The 23,345-nt window shown below is 31.5% G+C and overlaps 1 protein-coding gene across 2 annotated transcripts in view; it reads right to left on the bottom strand.

The window, feature by feature from the left end:
- Nucleotides 1–23,345, bottom strand: part of LOC126843487 (trace amine-associated receptor 3-like) — a 69,142-nt gene that overhangs the window by 11,643 nt on the left and 34,154 nt on the right. For both annotated transcript variants that reach the window (XM_050581046.1, XM_050581045.1), the window contains exon 6: nucleotides 732–1,215. In XM_050581046.1, the coding sequence (XP_050437003.1) occupies nucleotides 732–1,215 (484 nt within the window). The remainder of the gene's footprint in view (nucleotides 1–731; nucleotides 1,216–23,345) is intronic.

Genomic DNA, 23,345 nt, shown 5'->3' with positions numbered 1-23,345 from the left:
ATACCGTTTTGTGTGCAATTTTCTAAGAAATATTATTTTAAAATTAGATTTGTTCAACTCGACGTTCGACTACTTAACGTTGAGTTCAAAAAAAAAAAACGGTTATTAAAGGCGCGTGTTGTTTAAACGTGTTGCTGCATTGACTCTTGCAAATTAAAAACCATCAAGCGTTTAAGTTACGCTGCTTTCTCTGGTCCCTTGATTTTTAATCTTTAAACGAGTGGGTACACAATGTAAAACTTGTTTAAAAACGCTTATCTGTGAGTTTTTTTGCTATAAAAATACATAAATTTAACGTTGAACATTGTAATGTATATATTTTTTTTATATAAAATACTTTCTTCTTATTTCTCTTGAATACTCAAAATACTACAGTAGTACACAATATAAACGAATAAGTTTGTTAAGTTTTAAATACTATGACGAAACCGAAGTCATCAGCTTAATAATATTTTATTGTTGAAAACAAAACAACTTATTTCCGATGACGTTGCTCGTGAAAAAAAATAGTGTCAAATTTTTTGTTCTTTAGTTTAACAGAAGCAGTTGCAAGTTTTGTTTTTTAAAACAATCTTTTTTTTTTTATCAAAGATATTCTATGGTACAATTTAGTCTAAGATTTTGTGTAAAATATACACTTATTAGCCTTAAGTGCGTCTTCCAAAATGTCTCACAACACAAGTAATATGCGTAGAAAATATTAATGGTGAAAATTGGCGGAATCAACTCACGGGATTGTAAGTGGCGACGAAATCGGCCGGCGGCGGCGTGATGGAGTCGAACGAGTGTTGGCAGTCGACGGACGACATGTGGAAACTGTGCACGGACACGCTGTCCATCTGATGGGCCACCAGACGGCCGTGCTGCTGGTAGCCGCCCGCTTTGGCCACGGCGGACGCCCGGAACCGCTTGCGGCCGCACACCACCCGCAGGATTTCCTTGCGGAACACGTCGTTGCGGAACACGTACACCAACGGGTTGAGCGTGGCCGCGGACAGCGCGCACGCGTCCACCAGCTCGTCCGGCAGCCGGACGATGGACACGCTGAGGAACAGCGGCGTCCAGCTGAACAGGTACGTGACCAGCACCATCATCGACGTCTTCATGGCGCGGCTCTCTTCGCGGAACAGCAACGCCGAGAATATGGCGTTCGAGTTGCGTCGCGACAGGTCCGGTTCCGTGCACACGCTGTGTTTGCGCGTCCGCAAGCTGTTCCTGTGACATTCCAATTAACGCACAATAATTAATACAAATTAATATTATAATATTATATAATTTAGTGTTTCAAGTCTGAAAAATTTCACCATATTGTGAAATATTGGATTTTTATCAATTATTTCACTATTTGGCCTTACTGCCTTACAAAGCTTCCTGTCAATTAGGAAATAGCTATAAAAAAATAGATAACAGTATTATCATTTTTTAGAAGAAAAAAAAAAGGTAAAAATTCATAGAAAATTCGAAAAAACGTAAAATGACCCTTATTTTTACACATAATTATATCATCTATTTTGAATACTGTGGTGGTTTTATCCTGTTTTGTCGACTTTTCTTTGTTTTGAGAGTTTTTACGGAGTTCCAAATTTGAAATTTACATATTTTGAAAAAAAAATACTTAAAAAAATTCTCAAATTTTGAGCAACACGAAAAATACATTTTAGATTATAAATTCAATTTTAATGACTTTCTGTTAAGCTAAAAAAAAATAATATCAATCATTTTCAAAAAGGTGAGATTGTTTTACAAAAAGAAACTGATTTTTAACAATTTTTTTTTTTTGGTGGTCGAGGAAAAAAAAAAAAATAAGATATATCAAGACAAAAACTCATTATACTTTTTATGACCATAGCCAAGATAATAATAAAAAAAATTGTGAACATTATTTTTATGTTACCGACATGCGATGTAAGTTTCACAAAATTGGCAGGGGGTCGGTCCAAATCGTTGGTTCATATTTGTCTTTTTTACCCACATATGTTTTTTCCAAATTTACAATTTTTACTGCTGGTTCAGTCTTAATTTTAATGAAAATTTTTAGTCTAAAAAAAATACATCGAGTTTACGAAAAAAAAACATTTAATTAAAGGGTATAGCGGCAGAAAAACCAGGAGAGTCCCTTTTTTTTATTCTGAGAAAACCATGTTTGAATAACCCTGAAAATGTTTTAAAATATTCAATTAAACAAAAAATGTTCAATTTTTGTTGTTAATCGTGTTTAAAAATATAGAACAAATTCGTTTTGTATCAAAACGAAATTTTTGAAAAGTGACTTGCCTGTTTTTTCCCTGAACCTTTTAATTTTACTGTACAGCAAAATTTTAACTATGAATTGGTTAAGCGTTTTACAGATTTTATATTGTTAAATCCTGCGAGAAATTTAAAATTTTAATTTTTTTTCAGAATAAGAACCAAAATACAACCATTGACAATTGTATAATATGATTTTTATCACTAAATCGCTTACTAACAAAGATATAATGGTATGCAAAACTATACTCAGGTTTTTTAAGAGTAAAAAAGTGGTTTTGTACTATTTATAGGCGAATGAAGAAAAAATATTAATAGTAACTCATTATACACTAAATTTTTTATTCTGAAATACTAATTTCTGGTCAAAACAAAATATTTCTGTGGATTGGAGCAAGTAGGGCCAATGTGAATTTTGTGCATAAACGAGTTAGTCCACTATTTTCAAAAATTGAATCATTCTTTTTATACTGTGAAAAAATCACACTCTGAGGCCAAAAAATGAATTACTCATGAAGAGTTTGATAAAAAAATTAACATAGAGCCTAATGGAAAATAATAACTTCAAAGCTCATTTTCCGAAAGTTGCAAAAAGTGACATTGGCCCTTCTTGCTCCAGGCCACAGATTTAATCTGACCAGGTTTTTCGTTCAAAATCAACTTAATTAGAGTTATTTTGTAGAATAAAAAACAAATTAAAGACAATTATTAAATTTTCTTTTTGATAAAAATATTATTATTTTTTTTTTTATTCAGAATCAATTGATGAATAATAAATAATGGAATGAAAAATAACTGAGAAATAAAAGAAACATTACAATTTTTTTAAAACATCAAACAAAAATCATACTTATAATCTTTTCCACCAATTATCAATAAAACATATTTTTGAACACAATGTTACACCCTTAACTATTTAAAATTGTCGTGTGGGCAAGGTATTAAGGGTCCAAAAATGAATTTATCAAAAATCTATTCAATAATATTGAAATACTTTAAATTATACGTATGGTTCTATTTTAATTTTTTTTTTTATGAAAAATTCTATTGAAGATTTTTTATATTGATATATAAAATATACGTAATTTATTAGCTTAATTGGCCTTGGAGATATATATAATTAATATTATTATTACTTTTGTGTGTTGTTTATCAATAACTCATTCGGATAATACGCAATGTTGCCCACTCGAGTAGAAAAAAAAAAGAAACACTCATAATTAAATATAATGAAAAGAAGAACCTCAATTTTTTTTACGTGAGTACAATGAACGGACTTTACGGTCGGCTCGTGTTGTGCACGTTTGAGAGGTGAACGAATTTAATTTGACAAAAAAAAAAAACATCCAAACTTAGGCGATTCGCTGTACGTTATTTATACTTGGACGGTGACGTACATTGTATTGACAATAATTGGGCATGCCTACCTATCGATGCAAAGTCTTAGGTCTAGGTTACACGGCGTATCGTGTAGGCAATTTTCCTACTTTCACGTGTAACGGGCTTGACCCAAACCGAATTCGATAATAATGAAATTATGTGAGCGATTCGATAATGAAATTTGTATCGATAAACAACAAACACTCGACCCTATGAAAACACAGTGGTCGGGTAAACTTAGCTTTTAGGCTGGACCGGGTTAGGTAGTGCAATGCATATGATGAATTCCCCTTTGATGGGAAACCCTTTGATATGAAAGTTAATAGGCCGGCACAATGTATAAATAATTAGCCAGCCAGCTCGTTCAGCATCAACGTGAATAAGGTAGCAAAACGAACTTGAACATTGTTGAAAACCAATTCAATTATAAATTTGGCGTGGGACAGAAAAAAAAAATATATTAAAAAACCCAGTCATTGTAAGGCCGATATCTTGCATAGAGCTTAATCTTTTAATATAGAATAATCCTATTAAAAATAAAAATAAAACAAATTACTATGTTTACAATAAGCTTTTCAGATTAAAAAGGTTTATAAAAACCATACATTTTAGGGAATTAATATAAGCTATACAAAGTTGAAACGTTTTTAATACTTTCCAAAATGTTATTAAATATTTTCGTGATATTTAAAACCGTTTTATCGGCATTTCATAAATAGGTTTTTAAGTATTAGAAAGAAATTAAAACAGTTTTCCGCCGTTTGCGATAGTATTATGCTAGCTGGAAAATCCTATTTTTCGGACAGGGTTTTAATCCCTGGTGTTGATGGTGTGCATTTATTATGTACAGCGACTGGAAATAGTTGCGTTTGACAATTTATACACTATTTTACTTTGCTGCGTTCGGCCGAATATGTCTGAAAAATACATTGTACGCCCGTGTAATATATTTCAGGAGTAGAGTGAAAGGCTAATGGCATTCACCATGTGTATTATTTGTGTGCGTGTCTCAAACTGGGTCGCATCTACCGGCAGTCTTAGAAGTGTTGATATGTTTTTGTTTTCTTTAAAAATGATCTCGGCTCAGAAGCCCAAATAAAAACACCCAAAACTCGCCATGGTTAACGCCAAGGAAACGATTGCTATAGTAAGTGCTACGTGTTGCAAAGTCGGATATTGCTTTGGTTCCCGTGGGTCAACATAATAATAATATGTTTTGTTTCCTTTAAGTACACACGGTATTAAAAAAAAAAAAAAAAACCAATAAAAATGTTTCTGCCGGTCAATAATGGCCCTATTTGTTTGGTTAACAAACTTGCGCTGCCATATTATTATCTTATAATATTATATACTCTTACAGCGAAAATGTCTTGAAAAAACACATATTTTTCGACCGTGAATAATTCAAAACATTAAAAAAAATATGTTCATTTTTTTTGTGCAGTTTCCAAACACTTTTTCGGTAAAACAATCCGTCAGTATACGGTTTGGCGGTAATTCGAAAATACCAAGAATTATTTTTTTCCTAAAAAAACTGATTTTTTTATTCAGCCGACATATTACCGTCGACCTACGTACAGTAAGTTCTGTTGTTTGTGTGTACTTTTTTTTTATTATTTGTTTGTTTGTTTCAATTAGCTCGGGAATTATACATCCTATGTGCGACTTACTGCGTCGCAGAGCGTTTTTTTTACCGATTAACGCGAAAAATAATTACACACCGGTGTAAAACAAATTTTGTTTTTCACTTTGTTTGTATTAAGTTTTATCGCAGCTCAGTTGACCTACAAACCCGTTTTCGCGTGCCTAACACGAGTGGTATACTATACAGGCAGATCCGTCCAATGCAAGACGCCAGTAAAATTTTCAAAAGCAAACTTGTTTTTACATATGTATGGAATAAAATAATGAGTGTCTTACATCAGATGGATCATCCTGTACACAATATACACATATTGTTAATTTATTCTTGACGAGCGATTGTTCATATCAGTCCGTTTATGATATAATAGTTGAATTAATTCAATATTCGCTTTGTGCCCGTGCATGCGTTGAATAGAATTACCAACAACAATGTAAGTACTCGAACTTAATGTTAATTATATATATGATGCGAGTTCCACGCTTAACAGCAACAATAGAGATACGACCGTCGAGTGTCGCACTTAAACACTATAACCGTATAACAGACATCAATACAATTTGAAAATTTCCCTCGTGTATCTTATGTGTGTATAACGTCTCGGCTAAATGTCAATGACACAATTTAACAGCGTAGACAAAAAACTATCGTCGGCACGACGAGCTCTGCTGTTAAAATAATTGTAGTGTACTTAACGACTTGTCCGTTTCAACCCTTAACGAGTACAAGGGTTGATACATAGGGGTGGGCACCAGAGACATCTACCCACTTCGCCCGTATTATTTATGTTATCATAAATAATTAATGTATTTTCATAAAGCCTTTCGCAGGATTTTCAACGAAAACTAATATATACATTTAAATAAAAAGTGTTGTCGGTTTAAAAATTGTACACGAATAATTTACTGTATGCAATAGAATTAATAATATTAAAAAATTATTATTAAAAAAAAGTTTTGCGTTAACCAAATTCGATTTACTGTCGAAACTATTGCGAGAGTATTTTTTTTAATTTGTAATAATTATTATTCGAATATTCATAATATCATATATTTTGTGTGGTAAAGGGCAGGACATGAACAAGGTCTTACGGTTTTTTATTAATTTTTTTAAGAGAACACCAACATAACAGTAATTGTTACCTACACGAGCACACCGGTAATAATAATTGCTATTTTGATTTCCTGTAAAATTGGAAACGTATCGCTGTAATCAGTTTTTGGTTCGGAGACTTTTAATAAAGATATTCTGTTAAATTAACAATTCACGTCGTTTTATGAAAGTGAAAGGAATCATGCTAAATAAAAAAATAATATTATTATACAAATAAGATTTCATATACCTCGACGAATTTGGGGCTTGTATTTTTTATTCACTCAAACAATGCGTTCTCCCAAAGGTATACAAACGAAACTTAGAAGTAGTGTAAAACAACGAACAAAGCAAACACGTACTTTTCTTTGTTTTTACTTCTACACCGGTAAGCATTCGCATTTAATATGTATTATTGCTATACACACTCTGCGACGGTCAGGATAATGTTTTACAAGTGTTTACAATTCAATCTATTATATGTACTCGAATAGTCTCGAATATTTACCTCTTTTGTTCGCCAACGTTAATAAAATGGAAATTTTCTGAGTAACAGCGAATAGCTATACCGTTAAATTGCAAAATTAAAGATCAAGACTTCATCGAAATGTAATACAACTTTTTTTTCTCGAAAAAAATGATTCGGGATTTTGTTGTCAACCGTTCTCGACTGTACAACAGTTATGAAATCCTTAATTTCGTTTCGTTCGTTCAACCAAAAGTCTGATGGACATTACACAACAGTACGAAAATGTGAAACCATCACATTAACGGAGTTACCCACAGCGCTGTTTATTTATTATTAATCCTTATTTAATTATTAAGAATAAAGAGAGAGAAAGAGAGTGTATAAGTCAGTTCTCGTTAAGCTTTTAAATATCATTTTCGCACAAAGCCATTACAAATATTTACAAAATTGTTTTTGTTCCTTAATTCTTCTCATAATTGAAATTTGAAAGATTGCGCAAAGATTTATCAAAGGAATTCGCTTTGGTGTCGGATATCATTACAAGACGCAAAAGTTGTCTTGTCTAAATATATACATGGCTATTGCACATATACCCCTTCTTCGTCAAATATTCCATGATAAAAACTAATATTTCAGCATAACGGGCAGCCTATTTTTAAATCAAGTATATAAGTACACGCGGTAATATATATAGTAATAGTAATTGATTTCTGAAGATAACAACTCGAGACGATGTGCAATAACCTGTGTATTTCAACCATAGTTTGGGTTGTGCTTTCTATAATAAATCATCGTCATTTTATACATTTCAGTATATTATATTTAATGGGGGGGGGGGGGTTAATGACTTATTTAATTTGTTTGTGGCTTTAGTGTAGGCATGGCATTTCGGTTTCAGATTATTAAATAAACTATAAGAAATGTTAAGAAAAAAAATTAAGATACCGCACAAATGCGTTCATAATTTTATGTCTTAATGTGTAAAATTACTTTTGAAAGTATAACAAATTGTGGATGTTTCATTTTGGACTGTATTTGTTTGATTATTTTGTGGATTACATTACGATTACTATACAAATCACATTAGTTCTATCGAGGTAGGTTTATGTAACTTATCTTGTGTATATTTTTATTAAGTTATATCTGACCGTATGTAGGCGTTTATTAGCTATAAATTTAGTTTCTACTAATGTTTATTTACTTTAAACTCTACAAATACAGTCACTTAAGAATACTTTTAGAGTGTGAGTAACATAATATTGGTTTACAACTTTGTTTACCCTTAATTAGATGTTTTCAAACGTTGTTTCTCATTGTGTTGGCGTCAAGCAGTGAAAATCGAAATTCCTTTCAGTTAACATTGTAAAACACACTTAAAAAATAAAATATTTACAAGATAAAAAAAATCACTATTACAGATTGCCCTTCAAGTAGTCTAATGTATAAACACATGAATGATATTGGTGGCTAGACAACGGATTATGTTATTCATTTGTAAAGAAAACCAAAAAAGAAAAAACTTAAATTAATTACAACTTTGGCACGCATACAGATATTTACTGATTGAAATATTTTACAACTCTGGAATATATTGTTATTTAATAGACTTATAATAATTTACATTTGCACTTAGTTTTTTATCCGACAAAATATCATTTGACTTTGATTGATTTATTAAAAATATTATTATATTTTTTTAATCTTTAAGCGTTTTTTTATGCTTGCCATGGGCTGACGGGCAATTTGGAAATATTATAAATGGGTTTAAGAAACTCGATTTAAAAAAAAAAAAAAAGCGATCACCCGCGATTAGACTGCACGACAAACATTTTCATAAATATTTTTTTATAGGTTTTTAAAAAAAAAAATTGGCTTAAAGGCCACATTACTTTGAAGCATTGGTATTTGTTGATGATGGAATCTTTTAATGAACACAAACCCACTGAAAAGGTATGTAACTTATAGAGTGGAATAATAAGTTTTAAAATTTCAATAACAGCTATAATAAATTAAAAACAACTTTTACAACGATGCACGCTAATGACCTAACGCTTAAAGCCGTTACCGCTACAGTCAATAAACTACTTAATTCAATGACTCTACCGGGTTATCTATATATCTGTATACATTATATCTATTTGGATATAAAACCAACAGAGATGTAGAAATAATACGAATAATCGCTGAAGTAATTTTAATAACTAGCAGACAGCTTAAGTAGGCCATGTAGACCCATGTCAAGCAAGAGTCATATTGTCACTTTTTGTTGAAAACGAACTAAAGGTACGGTAAATATCTGTACATAGGACTTTTTAATATCATATTTATCGGCAATTTATGTACTTTAATATACTGAAAGTCCCCATCGATCGGACTGCAGCTTTTTTTTGATAAGCTCCGGAAAGTTTGAGGTTTTCATCAATAAAACATATTGCAAATATTTAAAAAAGTTTCAAAAATGATATAATTTCCTATTGAAATGCCTTCTTATACTTCATTACATTTTATCTTTATCGACTGGCCTAAATTCCGTGTACTCGAAATATTTTTTTTTGAGAGTAAAATAATTTTCACGGATCTATGCACCTATCTACCTATATATATATATTATATTTTGTGTGCGTGTGTGCTTAATACGGTCGGGGGCGTTGTCTCCGCTTACCCAAATTAAAACAGTCCTGTCGTTAATTTAAATTTGTGTTTTCTACAGTTTTCATTGTCTCTCCAGTAGTAAATGTGCCGTGCGTGATCAGAATAATAACACATCCGAGTCGGTGCGGGTAAAATCGACGATTTCCTGTCACTCAGCAGCACTCTTTAAACGGGGTTTATCGAACGTTTACAGCAATTTATTCCCTCTTCTCTGTTAACCCTTGGACGGATAAAGGCCACGTTTAGTAGCGCCTTTGTTGAAATAACCTATCTATATTGTATACAGTAGATGTGTGTATAATAATAGTATACAACTCTTGTGTTTCTGTAATAATAATAATTAATTTTTTTCCCGCCGATTTTGAACATTTTAATCACACAAAGCGTAGAGACCTGCTGTGTATCATCTCTCTCGAACACGCTTTAATGTTGTTAAACAAAAACAAATTTCAGCGCCGAGTAGGCGTTAATAACCGATTTAATAACATCATCAGCGACGGCAAAGGATAAAATCAATATTTTTAAAAATACCGAGAAAATGTTCCAATAACGTTTTTACCATAATCTAAAAGTAAAAATATTTTTTTTTTTACAATCCCGAAAAAAAAAAATAACTACTAATATAGTATTGTCAAAACGTTATTAAAACAAAAACTAGCAAGTATGACCACAGTAGTTTCGAAGAATAATTATACATTTACCAGTTCGACCAAGTGTTTTATACAAAATGAAAATATGTACCGGTAATAGCTTTTTCTGGTGAGATTTGAATATGTTAAAAGGTTAAACCACACGATGGTATCAAAACAAAGAGGTACATGTGCACGAGTTAATGAACGTTGTTTCATGTTTTAACAATAAAAGCGGTTGATGAAGAGGCCTCTCGTCCTATCATAGCTGAACATCACAACACCAAACTTTTTACCTATTTTAAAATGTGCATATAGATACATAGTAGATGATCCTGTTGTACCTACATCATGTTGTGAGAGGAAACTATTTAAACATTTAAATCCAACCTACATTTTAACTCCATTTAGACGCGTTTACAAATTCAGGTACTTCACCTTTTTAGTAGCACACTGAATGTACGTTATTAGCCGTCCGCAGTAGTAATTATGTACTTCATATAATTATATAATCATATTTTTTCACCCTAGACTAATTGTACGTAGCATAGATTAGATTTTTATAGTTTTTCTCTCTGCGAATTAAATCGTGTCACCCGTCCGCGTGAAAGGGTTAAAAAAAACTAAGAAACTTCAATTCTAAAACCGAGTGTATTTACTATTTATCGTTTAAGTGCAAGAACGAGGAGGTTTTGGAAGAAGGCAGAGAACCTGTTATGACATAATATTATTATGCACAAGTGGTAAATACAATAGATTAATAATTAAGTAATTGGGATCAGCCATGCCAGAAGGTGCGGTGAGTAGAATACGTGGCTCGTGGTCTGCTAAGGATAGACGAGAAGTGTCTAGGTTTGACAGAATTTTAATGGGATTCGAGGAATCAGTATAATATAAACAATAGTAGATTAATAAACTAGGAAATGGCGCTGGAACGTCGCGTCGTCTCGTCTGGAATTTAATTTTGAATAAACGAAAACTATCAGTCGATATGATCATTCAGAAGGGGGAAAAAACGGCGGTGGTTATTTCTTAATTGTCATCCAGCGGCGGACGTGAGAAATTAGTATGAACAAAACGTCCAAGACCGCCGAAGTATGTATATTATATACATTAATTATTTGGTAGTCTATAAGTATTGGGGCGGAGTGATATTTCGAATTATTGACATAGGTAGGTATAAATTATTATCCAAGACCAGTAAATAGTTTGTTATTCCGGTCTGCAGGGTCGACTTAATCCAAGTTGCTAATAAAAATTCCAGAAAACTAAGTCAGAGTCACGGTTTTCAGATTTGGAAACGTCCTCGGCGGGTTAGGGGTCAACAATCGATAGATTAAAAAAGTAAATAAACTCCGCCGAGCAAACACGATGAGCGGGAAACGGCAGACGGCAAAAGCCGGAAAGATTGGATATTTATATGTACTATCGTAGATAAATATTTATATTGAAATTAATTCAATACAGTAGAGTGTACGTCGGAGTCGGGTTGGCTGATATATCCCGTCAATCGGAAATAAAAACACAATACTTGCTCGTGTTTGCGTTTAATGATTTGTCTGTTGTTTATAGAAATAATAATAATAAAAAAAAAAAACAATACCCTGAAAACTGACTCAACAAAATTGACATTTTCAAGGTCGTTTTTTAATTAAAGCTCCAGTTTCACAAACAGATTGTCCTTCATATACTCAATATTGTAGAAACAATGCCCGTTGTTTGTTTCTAAAATAATTTATTGTTAACTCATGATTTATTCATGCAAAAGTTGTTTGTGTATTTTTTCGACGAATTATTGAACTTTCTTCGTGATGCACCGGCTAGTATAATTTCTCAGCGGAATTATGATTTAATATTAAAATATATTTTTGTCTTAATAATCATACAGCAGCTGCATTTCATACACTGCCGAAAGTCTAGCCATTTATGTATGTTCAAAATCAATACCAACACTTGATTTCTATTGAAATTGTAGCCATTCTCAGTCTTCTCTTCTCACCTTACTGTTTCTCGCTCCTGCCTTGTTATTACATTTTTTTTTTATCACTTAAGTATTATTAATTTATTAGTAAAGTTAATTAAGCTTATTCACTTATTGGTCCAAAAGCGTTTTACAAAAATATATCTGTCGATTGTTTATCAACGTTCCGACAACATTTCCATAGGTTTTTTTATTTTTGTAAAAAGATTCTAAAAATATTACAAAACCTATTTTTACGCCGTGTGGGATGTGTCTATAGGTTTTACCTCAACAAATGGGTACTAAAAAAGTGCAGTTCCCGTTAAATAATAACATTTTTCAATGTAATTTCTTCTTGGTATAACACGGAAAGGCATTTGTATGTACAAAATAATATCGAAGCAATAATAAATGTTTATAATAATAGGCTACCCGCTACAGTAATAGTGTTGTTTGAAAACAAATTAATTTAAATTGACAAAATAATTATATTCGAGTGTTTTAATATTACTCCGAAGTATTCTTATACGTTTACTTAAAGTAAACATAATATATTATTTATTAACGTTATAACATAGTACCTGTTATGTTGTATTTTTTTTTAGTATAATTTTATATAATATACCATTATTATTAAAGCCAGTGTCGTGCTCAGAAATTCTGTATAGGGGGAGAACGTTGTAATCGATCAGATGTGAGCCACGAGGGCTTCATCAATCCTCCTCCTCCTTCGTCCAAGCTTACCACCCCCTTTCCGTTCACCATCTCATTGGGCTGTAGAACACTTTTTTGTCTTCTAATTATACTAATTACAAATTCCATTACATTTTTAAGAAAAAATATAACTTCTTATTAAAATAAAAATTAAAAATAAAATAAAAAGTATTTGCTTTAAAATTACTAATAAATTTAAATAATTATGATTTCAAAAAGTCAGTCAACTATTACTGTTCAACCTGACCTTGATTTTTTTTTATAATTATTTTTACGGGTTTTAATAGTTATAACAGACAATTCAGTTAATTTCCCAAAATAATTAATAATAATGTTTTAATTAAAAATAAAACCATTGAGGGAAAGGGTTTATATCCCCTAACATCTTTCCCCGGGCACGCTACTGATTAAACCAACTTACAATTTAATAGGATTATTATTTTAAACAACGTCCACTATTCCGTCGCAGCACTAAGGGTTCTTATAAAATTTTAATTTTTAACAAACCATTTGTTAACAGGATTTTTTCTATTTTGTTTATATTTTATATATTATACTGTTGATAGGACACAGAGCTAAAATAAGGTGTTATTCAATGTTCCACCTCAAAGAGCTGTCAACCAGATTTTTATATGTAACTGTGGTATGTGACATTCATTAATTTCTCAAAGCCCTTAAAATATTCCTTAGGAGTATACATATTTGCATATTTATATTTTACTATTAAATTTGAGTATAATAATTTGTATATAAATTACATATGCAATTTCTCTCGTTACAACCCACCCTCGAGTTAATCAGAAATGTTTTTGTTTTGAGTTCATAATATCAGCAGTACCTACCTACAGAAGAGGGTTGAACCATTTGGCAACATTTTAGTATATGTTAAATAATTATACATTTTAATACAGTCTATACTTAGTATCAATATCGAGCCAAACATGCAAAAGGCAAAAAAAGTTCTTACCTATTTATTTTATACATATATATATATATATTTTTTATATTAGGATGTACCAAAAAAACAATTTTTTTGTTCTTCTCTTGACATTCTGTTCCTTGGGGTAAAAAAATATTTCCCTATTTTTTTCAGATTTTTTTTGGTACACATTAATATATATACATAATAGCTATCCATTCAAGCCGCATGCCAATGACATTTTTTTCGTTAATACTTTTTTTTAGGGATTATGAAAAACGTTGCTGTAAACGGTCAATATAATATAAACGACGTGCTATAAAGGAAAATATGATTGATTGATCGGCTCTATCTTGAGAATAGGGCAATATATATTTTTTTGACAAGCCACTTCTTATTTAAAACGGACAGAAATATACTGGCTTTTAACCACACCGTCTTTAGCTTTTTAATAGAAACGTTTATTGCCGGTCGACAAACGAGGTTGAGTGCAATAAAGGTTTCTTTTGCTTCTGATTAATATTTTTTAGTACAGACGTTTGTTTCATTTTTTTTTTACTCCCGTTAAGCTTATGACGGTGGGTAGTAAATCAATAGGCATTAGGCAATATTCATATAACATTTTTTTTTTCTGAACATGTTTTTCGTTGGATATTTTTCTTGGCCATTTATTCAGCAGAATAAATGCTGCGTTAGTTTAAATACTTAAACACTTAATCATAGCTGGTCAATAAATTGTTGAATCACGACCATAAAATCGTGTAAGTATTTTTAGCTTTACGTTAAGGGTAGTGAAGACTTACTGAAGTAACCTGTAATTGTAATTCATTAGCGTAATTAGAGGGGAGGGGTCTAGGGTAGTTCAAATCTTTTTAAACTTGTTCAGGCTTTAAAACAATTTCAGCAACCAATTAGGAACGGTCCCCGGCGTGGCGATAACGTTTATAATTTTTACAAAAATTCTGAGAGAGCTTTCAGAGTTTTTAAAAGATTTAAACTTCCTCAGCCCCACTCTAGTTACGCCAATGGTGTAAGTAATGTTACAGCTAACCTTCAAGTTCAAATATATATATATAAAAAAAAAAAAAATAATAAACTCAAAGTCAATTTGCAAGAAATTTTCTGTAGAATTATGGTTTCTGTAATATTATACGGGCGTGTGAAATATGAATACGTTATTACTTATTACTTTCACGTGTCTAGAACATGCATTGGTCCTTTTTCATTTAGATTCCAAGCAATGCCGGTATGATATTGATTTTAGAATGATACGTTATTTATTTATTCATTTTTTTTGTCTCTATTGTACACATTTCGATGAGATGCCGCGCAATTTGTTCATAACAAAAATATGCGTACATATTGAAAGTATTTCAATGGTCTTTCATCACATTGGTCGTTTTATTGGTATTTTGTAATATATTTTTCAAGCGTATGTTGAACAAAATGTAAGATCATCGCACACCGAAATAACTTATTGCTGTCCACAACGACGTCTAATAAATAGCGCATCAACTAAATATTTTTTTTCTAATATAATAATGCATAGCATAGTAATCGATTAGAAGTTGTTACTTAGTTTAATGTACGTTATCGTGAAAATAATTAAATGCAAAATATTTTCAAACAAATTTGTTCGTATAAATTTTACATTAAATTTTTATTTTTATTTAATGATGTTGTCTCTTTTTTTAACATAATATGAATGCATATTGTTTCATGAAAAAACCCGTTCAAACGGCCGTCATAGTTGAAAAGTTTTGTTTTTAAACTGAATCTTTATTTAAAATAACAATTATAATATAATTAATAATAATAATAATTGTTGTGCTGTAATATTTTTTCTTTAATAAAAGCACTTGAAAAAAAATTGAAAACCTTTTTACGCACAGCTCATAGCTACTTTACATTAGCGCATAGCTACTTAATTCAAATAAATAAATATTCATCTGTACAGCGAATGGCAATTTTTTTTTCTCTCTGTCTAAATTGTAATTATTTTTATCTAAAGCGCAGTTTTTATTTACCGACGAAAATTTTGAACAAACAACCAATCGCTCGATTGTTATTCAGACCGTTTTGATTTTAGTTGGTATGTTTACTTCTTTTTACAACAAAAAAACGTATTTATTTGTTTTAAACTAAAATTTAATATCGGTTGATTTTGACATTTTTTTTCTGAGTATAACATTGTTGTACTACTTATCGCAGTAATTTGAATTGCAGTAAACGATCCGTATTTTTGAACACCTTACATAAGTTTTTTTTTTTTTTTAGGCGGTACCGATTGTTTTCTGATTCAGACATATTTGTTATGGAAATGTTTTCGAAACGAACACCGACAGAAAACCACGGTATGTAAGACCGATTTCGGTGGCTTTAAATAAAATATGTCAATATCGAATGGGATTACCCGGCATTGACTGTTTTAGTAATGAGATTTCGCACAACAGCGTTACAATTGTTACATCTCGGCGAATGTTGACCATTAAAGGGAATTACACTATTGCAATTTTGTGGTGTACACCGAGCACATCATTACGGGCCGATTCTCGGCTTGATATTAAATGTGTCTGTAAATAAATGAGGCAATAAAAATAGTTAGGCTAGACGACTGGCGGCTTAAACGAACGGTAATTACTGTGCCGACGATACAAAGCAGGAAAATTGTCCTTTGAGCGAACCAAATGCAATTTAACATACATGACGTTCCGGGTCTTCGGTAATAACGTAGAGGACGTTTCCTGTATTAATAAAACTCATCACCGAGTGCAATGTTTGTGGAGGGTCGGCTCAAAAGCTTGTTAGCCCAATATATTATTCGCAATCGTGTACATTTTAAAATCTAAGAGAATGGAGCAATTGAAAGGAGCTGTTCAGAGTGACAGCAATAGTATAAAATTGTAGCGAGACTATAACAGAAGTATGCAGAGAAGTGAGTGCTGGGCAACAAATGATAGAGATAAAACATTAAATGGAAGTAGCTGGACTACATGAATATGTAGAGTGACTTGGTTCGACAAACGAAGCAGAAAAAATTAAATGAAATAGGTGTTTGAATAGTAGATGGGTCGGTCGTATTGAAAGAAAAGAAGACAATGGAATGACAAAAGGGATTAGGAGACATTAAAAAAGACGGATTTAGAGGCAAAAGTAGTCAAAGCTGAAGTGGGTGGATGTTATAGCATTGAGTGAAAATTGAAATGGTGGAGAATAACGAGTTGGGGCAAAAGAAATGATTCGGCTGGATGTTGCATTGGGGCGAGGAGAAGAAAAATAAAAAGAATAAAAATAAATTAAGAGTTCAATTAATAAGTATAATATATTTTTTTAATTATTGATAAATAAATTTGCAAGGTCTTTACAATATATATTTTTATAATTAAGGTTTGTTTTAGTTGAAAATTGCTATTTTTCTATACAGTCCGGAATAAATGTTTAAAGTAACAAAAAAATGTTCGGTAATATGATTGTTTTATATAATTAATTATTAAACAAAAAATGACGATCAGACTATTTTTGTTGTGTGTGGGATAAAATACAGACAGGTCGATGGGTGCAGTGACTCGATTTTTTTTCTAAAAAACTTCAATTGTTATAGACAGCGTCTGCCGACGAGAAGCAATGTGATAAAAATTGATGAGATGAATACAATACTTAAAGCTATTACAATTTTCAAACTATTGGTCCCGGTGAATTTCAGATCATTTCACATAGAATAAGGTCGTTCTATACAGTTACTTCTCGCGCGGATACTGTATGTTTTGCGTTGTTAAGATAAAAATATATTAAAGAAATAAATACCCGGATCTTATTTCCGATGATTAATGGAGATATTCACTGTAGATCATACGGAATAGTTCAAACTGATGTTAATCGATAACCGATAATTTAAACTCTGTAGACAACCACTTATGCACGTACACTCGTGAATTAAAAAACATCGAAGTTAACTGTAGGTATTTGAAATTTGACTACAATTATCCGAGTTATTAATTAAGAAAGTAGTCGTGGATTTATATGGTTCTTGAGCAACTGAAATCCTCGCCTTGCGCGTTAAAGCTGGTTGCTTTGTTAAAAGTCATTCTTGGTTTTTTTTTTCTGTATAATAACTAGTTATTACGTCCGTTGTCATAATATTGCACCTTTTGTTTATAGTAATGTCATTAATTGTGTACCCTATTGTATTGTATTCGTATTTTACCGTACCTTAAAATATACGTTTGCCTCGCGGGAAAACGATTTTAATAATAATAATTTCCCCGCACAGAGAAATGTAATAATTGAAAATACAACGGCGACTGCGAACGCGGACAGTTCAACACGAAGAAACCTTCTTATAAATGTCGTCTTCGTTGACTAAACTCGTATTAAATGTTGCACAAAATATATAGCAGTCCCGATTGTTTTACAATCAGCTGCCGGACGCCAGGTGGTTAGGTCTGTACTCTGTCCCGCGAAAGAACGGACCTGCGCAGAAACAAAAACGCACATACACTCACACACGTGTAACTCTGCACATACAGTATCGCTTTGTCTACGCGGGCCCGTTCTCTCGTGGGACAGCCTATAGGTATAGAGTAAGTCTGCGTGATCCCATAGTTTTATGGAACGGTGAGTTATGGAAACTGGTCTAGGATTGAATCGCGCGAATAGAAAAATGAATTCAACGAATAAATGAAAATACTTACGTAGCAAATAGCTTTGTACAGTACCTAGAGGATTAAGAATTAATTTTTCGAGTTACTGGAAAGCTGTCTTTTGAATATTCTACACGTGTACCTACCGAAAAAAAAAACCAAGTTAATAACAGAAAAATCTTCTCGTTTGTGTTCGAAACGTTTAAAATGATGCTGTCAAAATAAGCTGATAGCATTACTACCTATATAGCATATACGTTATATTGTATAGGTACTGAGGCTTAAGTGTAAAGCCCTAGTTTCGTATAGAACGAAAAGCCGCAGCAAAATCCGCGAGAATAAACAACGCCATATAATTTTTATACTCTTTCAATGTGCCATGCCGGTCCGTGAAGTTTTGAGGAAAAAGATAAACACCGACATGCTTAAAAATAATTGCAAAAGTTTTTATTTTCAGCGTTATTCGTTTGATACACCCGAGTGTTGTGTGGAGTTTTAAAAGTGCGCGATGCAACGTTCCGTGGGTTACCGTTAAGCCGTTGACAATGGACCGGATGTTAAGATATAACCTAAGTACAATTACATATACACGTATCGGTTTGCGTTTGGGCTTTTTTTTTTTACTTACAATCAGTTTCGGTGTAGCTTAATTTTCCGAGTAAAAATGTATATAATTTTAACACGGCCAGGGGGTGGAGGGGGGATACTTAAGTGCAGCGAGCGTTTGTGTAGCGTAGCGCTGTATACGGAATTGTCTCTAGACGTCTTCCGTAATTGATGACATTAATGAATATATAAACGACGTTGGCTTCTCGGAATTAACTTTTGTCACCCCGAAAAACGCATGAAATATCGCAAAATCCGTCCAACGCGATACTTAAAAAACGGAAAAGTTTATACGGTTATTTTTTGTTACTTAAAAATTCGGCTAACGTGGAGTAATTAGTGTAAAACTATACGAACAAAGTCTGAAAAAATAATAGTTGTAAAAAAAAAAGTTTTATGTCTTTTTATTTAATTTTTAAATAAAACAAACAATTCGGTTCTACCTGTTCTTGATCAAATCAATTAAGTACAGTTTATTATTGTTATTTTGTTTTTTTTTTTTAATCAATTCTCTTTGGTATATATCAAATTAACGTTGTTGTTTGATTTACCATTGAAAGGGACGCAAATAGGGTCTACAGTGTGAAAGTGTCTAGTGGTTTTTTTGTTTGTTTACCAATGCGAAGAGTTTGCATCGTATTTAGATCAATCGTTCGTCATGGACACTTTTTAATTTAAAAAAAAACACCGAACCAGATATTACGTCGCGTCGGTTTAAACTATTTATGCTGTCTAAATGGAAAATGTGAGTAGGATTACGGAAAATGGTTAACATTATTTTCAATTGGCGAAAATAATTTATAAAGGTTCGTGAGATTTACATAGGCTTCCTCCCCCCCCCCCCCCGAGGGATCTAAAATTAATCTTACTTTACCATCGTGGTATATTTCAAATAGGTCGGGAAAAACAATGTCTTACTCCATTAATTCGAACATTTTCGACACACGACCAACTCTGGTTTAGCTAAAATACTTTTTAATATGCCCTCGGTCGGAGATTAGATGGCTTAAATGATTTTTTTTTTTTTTTGATAACACAATATATATTCTGACTTCTGTGGTGTTGTGGTATTCATACGGTCCACAATCAGGGTATATATGGATTATAATATAACGTTATACCTGTCGTGTATTGAAGATTAAGATCTTTGCTCGTTATTATTGATTTTGCAAAAATAATAGCTTACCAGTTCAACATCGAAGTCGATAAACAGTTTATATGGATTCAGTACATTTAAAAACTTTTTTTTTGAAGTAAAACTTCTTAACGGAGGTAGGTAAAAATTAATCGTGAAACGGATGTTGTTTAACTCGTCCACTTGATCTTGAAACGATACATTGAACCTATGTTAAATAACTTTTGTTCTAGTAAATATTTTCAATACATTTTTTTTTTTTAAATTGATTTTTACTGATTTGCACTATAATTCAAGATAGCCATTTTATTCAGAACAATTTGTCTTCAATAAAAGTTGACTGGTCGACCAGTTTTGGATGATTACTTTTAAAGTTATTTCAATTGAAAAATTAAGATGGGAGGTGGAGGGCGGAGGTAGAGAAAAACGAGCAGATAAAACAAAACTCTCCTAAATAATACGAGTATGTATAACAATATTATTAGTGAATAATACTGTATCTACTTTACAATCATCCAACCATACCGAATACCAAATCAGGCATAAAAATAGATGCAGCCCTTATACGAAGGTCTATACGAAATCTCTCAATAATGTTAAAAAAATAACAATATTAAGTTGTTTTAAAATCTTTTCACAAAAAAATACCGAGAAGAGTTTAACTTCCTGCGCACGTACTCGTAACACACACACATTGGTTTTTATTGATTTTATCGACTGAATAATTGTTGTTCTTTTTAAATGTTTGAATGAAAATAATAAACAGGCAAACTTGATCGCATCATAAACATTTTTTTACATCTTTTATAATTATTTGTTAAAAACAATTTGGAATTTGAACCATAGAAATTCTCTGTTGATTATATAATAAATAAATTTAAAAAGGTGAAAAAATACAATTAAATTCTGAAATTGAAACAAACAATTTTATACATCATAATAAACGCTTCGACTTTTTCTTTTTAATTAATTTTTGAGTGTATGTTATGTAACTTTATAAAGTACTGTCCATGTTTACGAAAGTTCGTCTCTAGTTAATGGTTTGAAGTATAAAGTTAAAAAACATGAGAGAAGCTTGTTTGGGTTTTCCTTTTACCTCGTTCATTCGACGACTACCACTCACTTCCACTTCCTCTTACATCGTTGCTGGCCTCTCTAACAAAAACGGTATGATACTAATTTACCTTTTATAAAATAATTATTTCATAATACGATTATTGTAGAGAAATTTAATTTGTTTAAAGTACAAAGGCAGACACTAAAGAGGGCTTGGGAGTTGGGGAGGCTTAGCCCTGTAGAATATTCAAAAAGCCCGTGAAAATGTGTTGAACAAATGCAGTTTAGCTTATTTAATTATTTTTTCTTGGAGGCCTTAAAAATATTTAAGAAGATTTCGTTTCTCCATGCATTACATTGTACTTACAAAAATCAAAATGACGATTTATATTTTATTCATACAGTTGTTAAGTATAAAATAAGCGGTTGGTACTTTGACGTGATTATTGCACTAGTATTTCAATGTTTCCTTTACCTAGCAGAAAAGTACAAAAATTAAGTCTGCTAAAGAGCTTGTGCGTCGGGAAAAAAATTATGTTTAAAAGTAATAGTATTAAAATAAAAAACTGTATATTTAGCCGTAGGTAAATGCGGTAGCTGTCAACAAAAAAAAGTAAGGTACGACGAACAAGAGCTAAAAATTCAGTTGAATGAGCCGATGGCAAAAAAACCTGATACGGTCATATACTTACACACAAAAAGTGTACTTTGGTAAATATCCTGCAGCGCTTTTAGTGTGCTCAAAAAAATATAATGACAAAAATTATAATTTGTTTTCTTCATATTACAGTATAAGTCACTGTGTTTTCACATAATGTTAAGAATTAACTACTATTATGGTAGGTACCTATGTTATTATGAATTGTTATGGAAGTCAAGACGACAACGAAAAGTTTTAAAAGGTTCAATTAGAGTTTTCAATTTACATACTTAAAAAAACAGTTATGATATGAAAACTTTAATGTTTATGAACTGGTACATTTATTTTTGTAACCGGTATGGACAATAATTTTGACTTTTGTTTTAGAATCTGAAAACTAAAAACTCCAGCACGACTGGGACCAGATTAAACTAAGACCACGCCGACCATTACAAGCACCCTAAACCTCTAAACACCCCGATACCGTATAATATGTACCGGATAAGAAATAAAAATGGAGGCGTGGTATTCCCACTGGGATAATATACTTATACATGATACTGACAAATTAAAAACACTATACAGATAAATGGACCTAAGCCCTAAGGTGTCGCGACACCAACAAACAACCTTTATCCACCAGAACAAGTAAGGCACACGTGCTTCACCTATATTTGTTCATCGCCAAAGAATCAAAATATGAACACACACACCGTTTATGCTACACGCTATATTTCTTATAATTTACACAATGAATGCTCTATAAAGCGTTGTCGGCTCAATTCGACCATTTTTCGGGAAGTTATTTTTTGCAAGGGGAATGAAAGTTAAAAAGTCTTAAAACTCGAGATTACCCCAAGTAGCAACCACCTAACATTTCTGGTGGATAGAGATGCTATTAAAAAAGTTATTTGTTTTACGGATGAAAAAACATAAAATTGCAAAACTCATACATTCTCAGTTTCCCATAAAAGCTGACACTTCTTTCATTGTTATAACAAAAATAAATCTTAAGAAACGAATTAATAATGTTCGTCGTTTTCGATTTTTAACAATAGTATTTTTTTAGTTTTGTTTTTAAAAATTACATGCTCATCAAATATTCTTTTACAATCATTATCTTTATTATTAAAAAAAAATCTGCTTTTTGGGACTCAAAATACCAAACTTACCTAAAATAAAAGTGTCCTTTTAAGCATCAAAAAAAGTATACAGGGTTTTTTTTTTATCATGAGCCACTCAATATCCTATAAAGTTTAATTAGAAATTAATTTTTTTTTTCATATTGTTTTTATACAATGTGATCTAAATTTTCACAATTTTTTTGTTTTTATAGCAACCAACTTAGTATTTTTTATAGCAACTTTTGAAACTTAAATGGTAACGCATATATTTTATTAACTTTATAAGTTGAGAATAAACTGAAAAAAAAAAAATTTTAATATAAATGAAATATTATTATTAGTATACTTTTTAATATTAACAAAATTTAATAATATTTCTAAATTAGATAAATACATTTTTGTATGTTACGTTTGTGCGTTTTGTATTTGTATTTTTTATT

Source organism: Adelges cooleyi, unplaced genomic scaffold (genome assembly GCF_023614345.1).
Source record: "Adelges cooleyi isolate 19-005CV unplaced genomic scaffold, UGA_ACOO_1.1 ACOO_flye_CR_arks_rails_tigmint_CR_PRNA_574, whole genome shotgun sequence".
NCBI classification, from domain to species: Eukaryota; Metazoa; Arthropoda; class Insecta; order Hemiptera; family Adelgidae; genus Adelges; species Adelges cooleyi.
The sequence above is the reverse complement of the archived record's forward strand: the minus strand, read 5'-3'. Positions and strand labels throughout refer to the sequence as shown.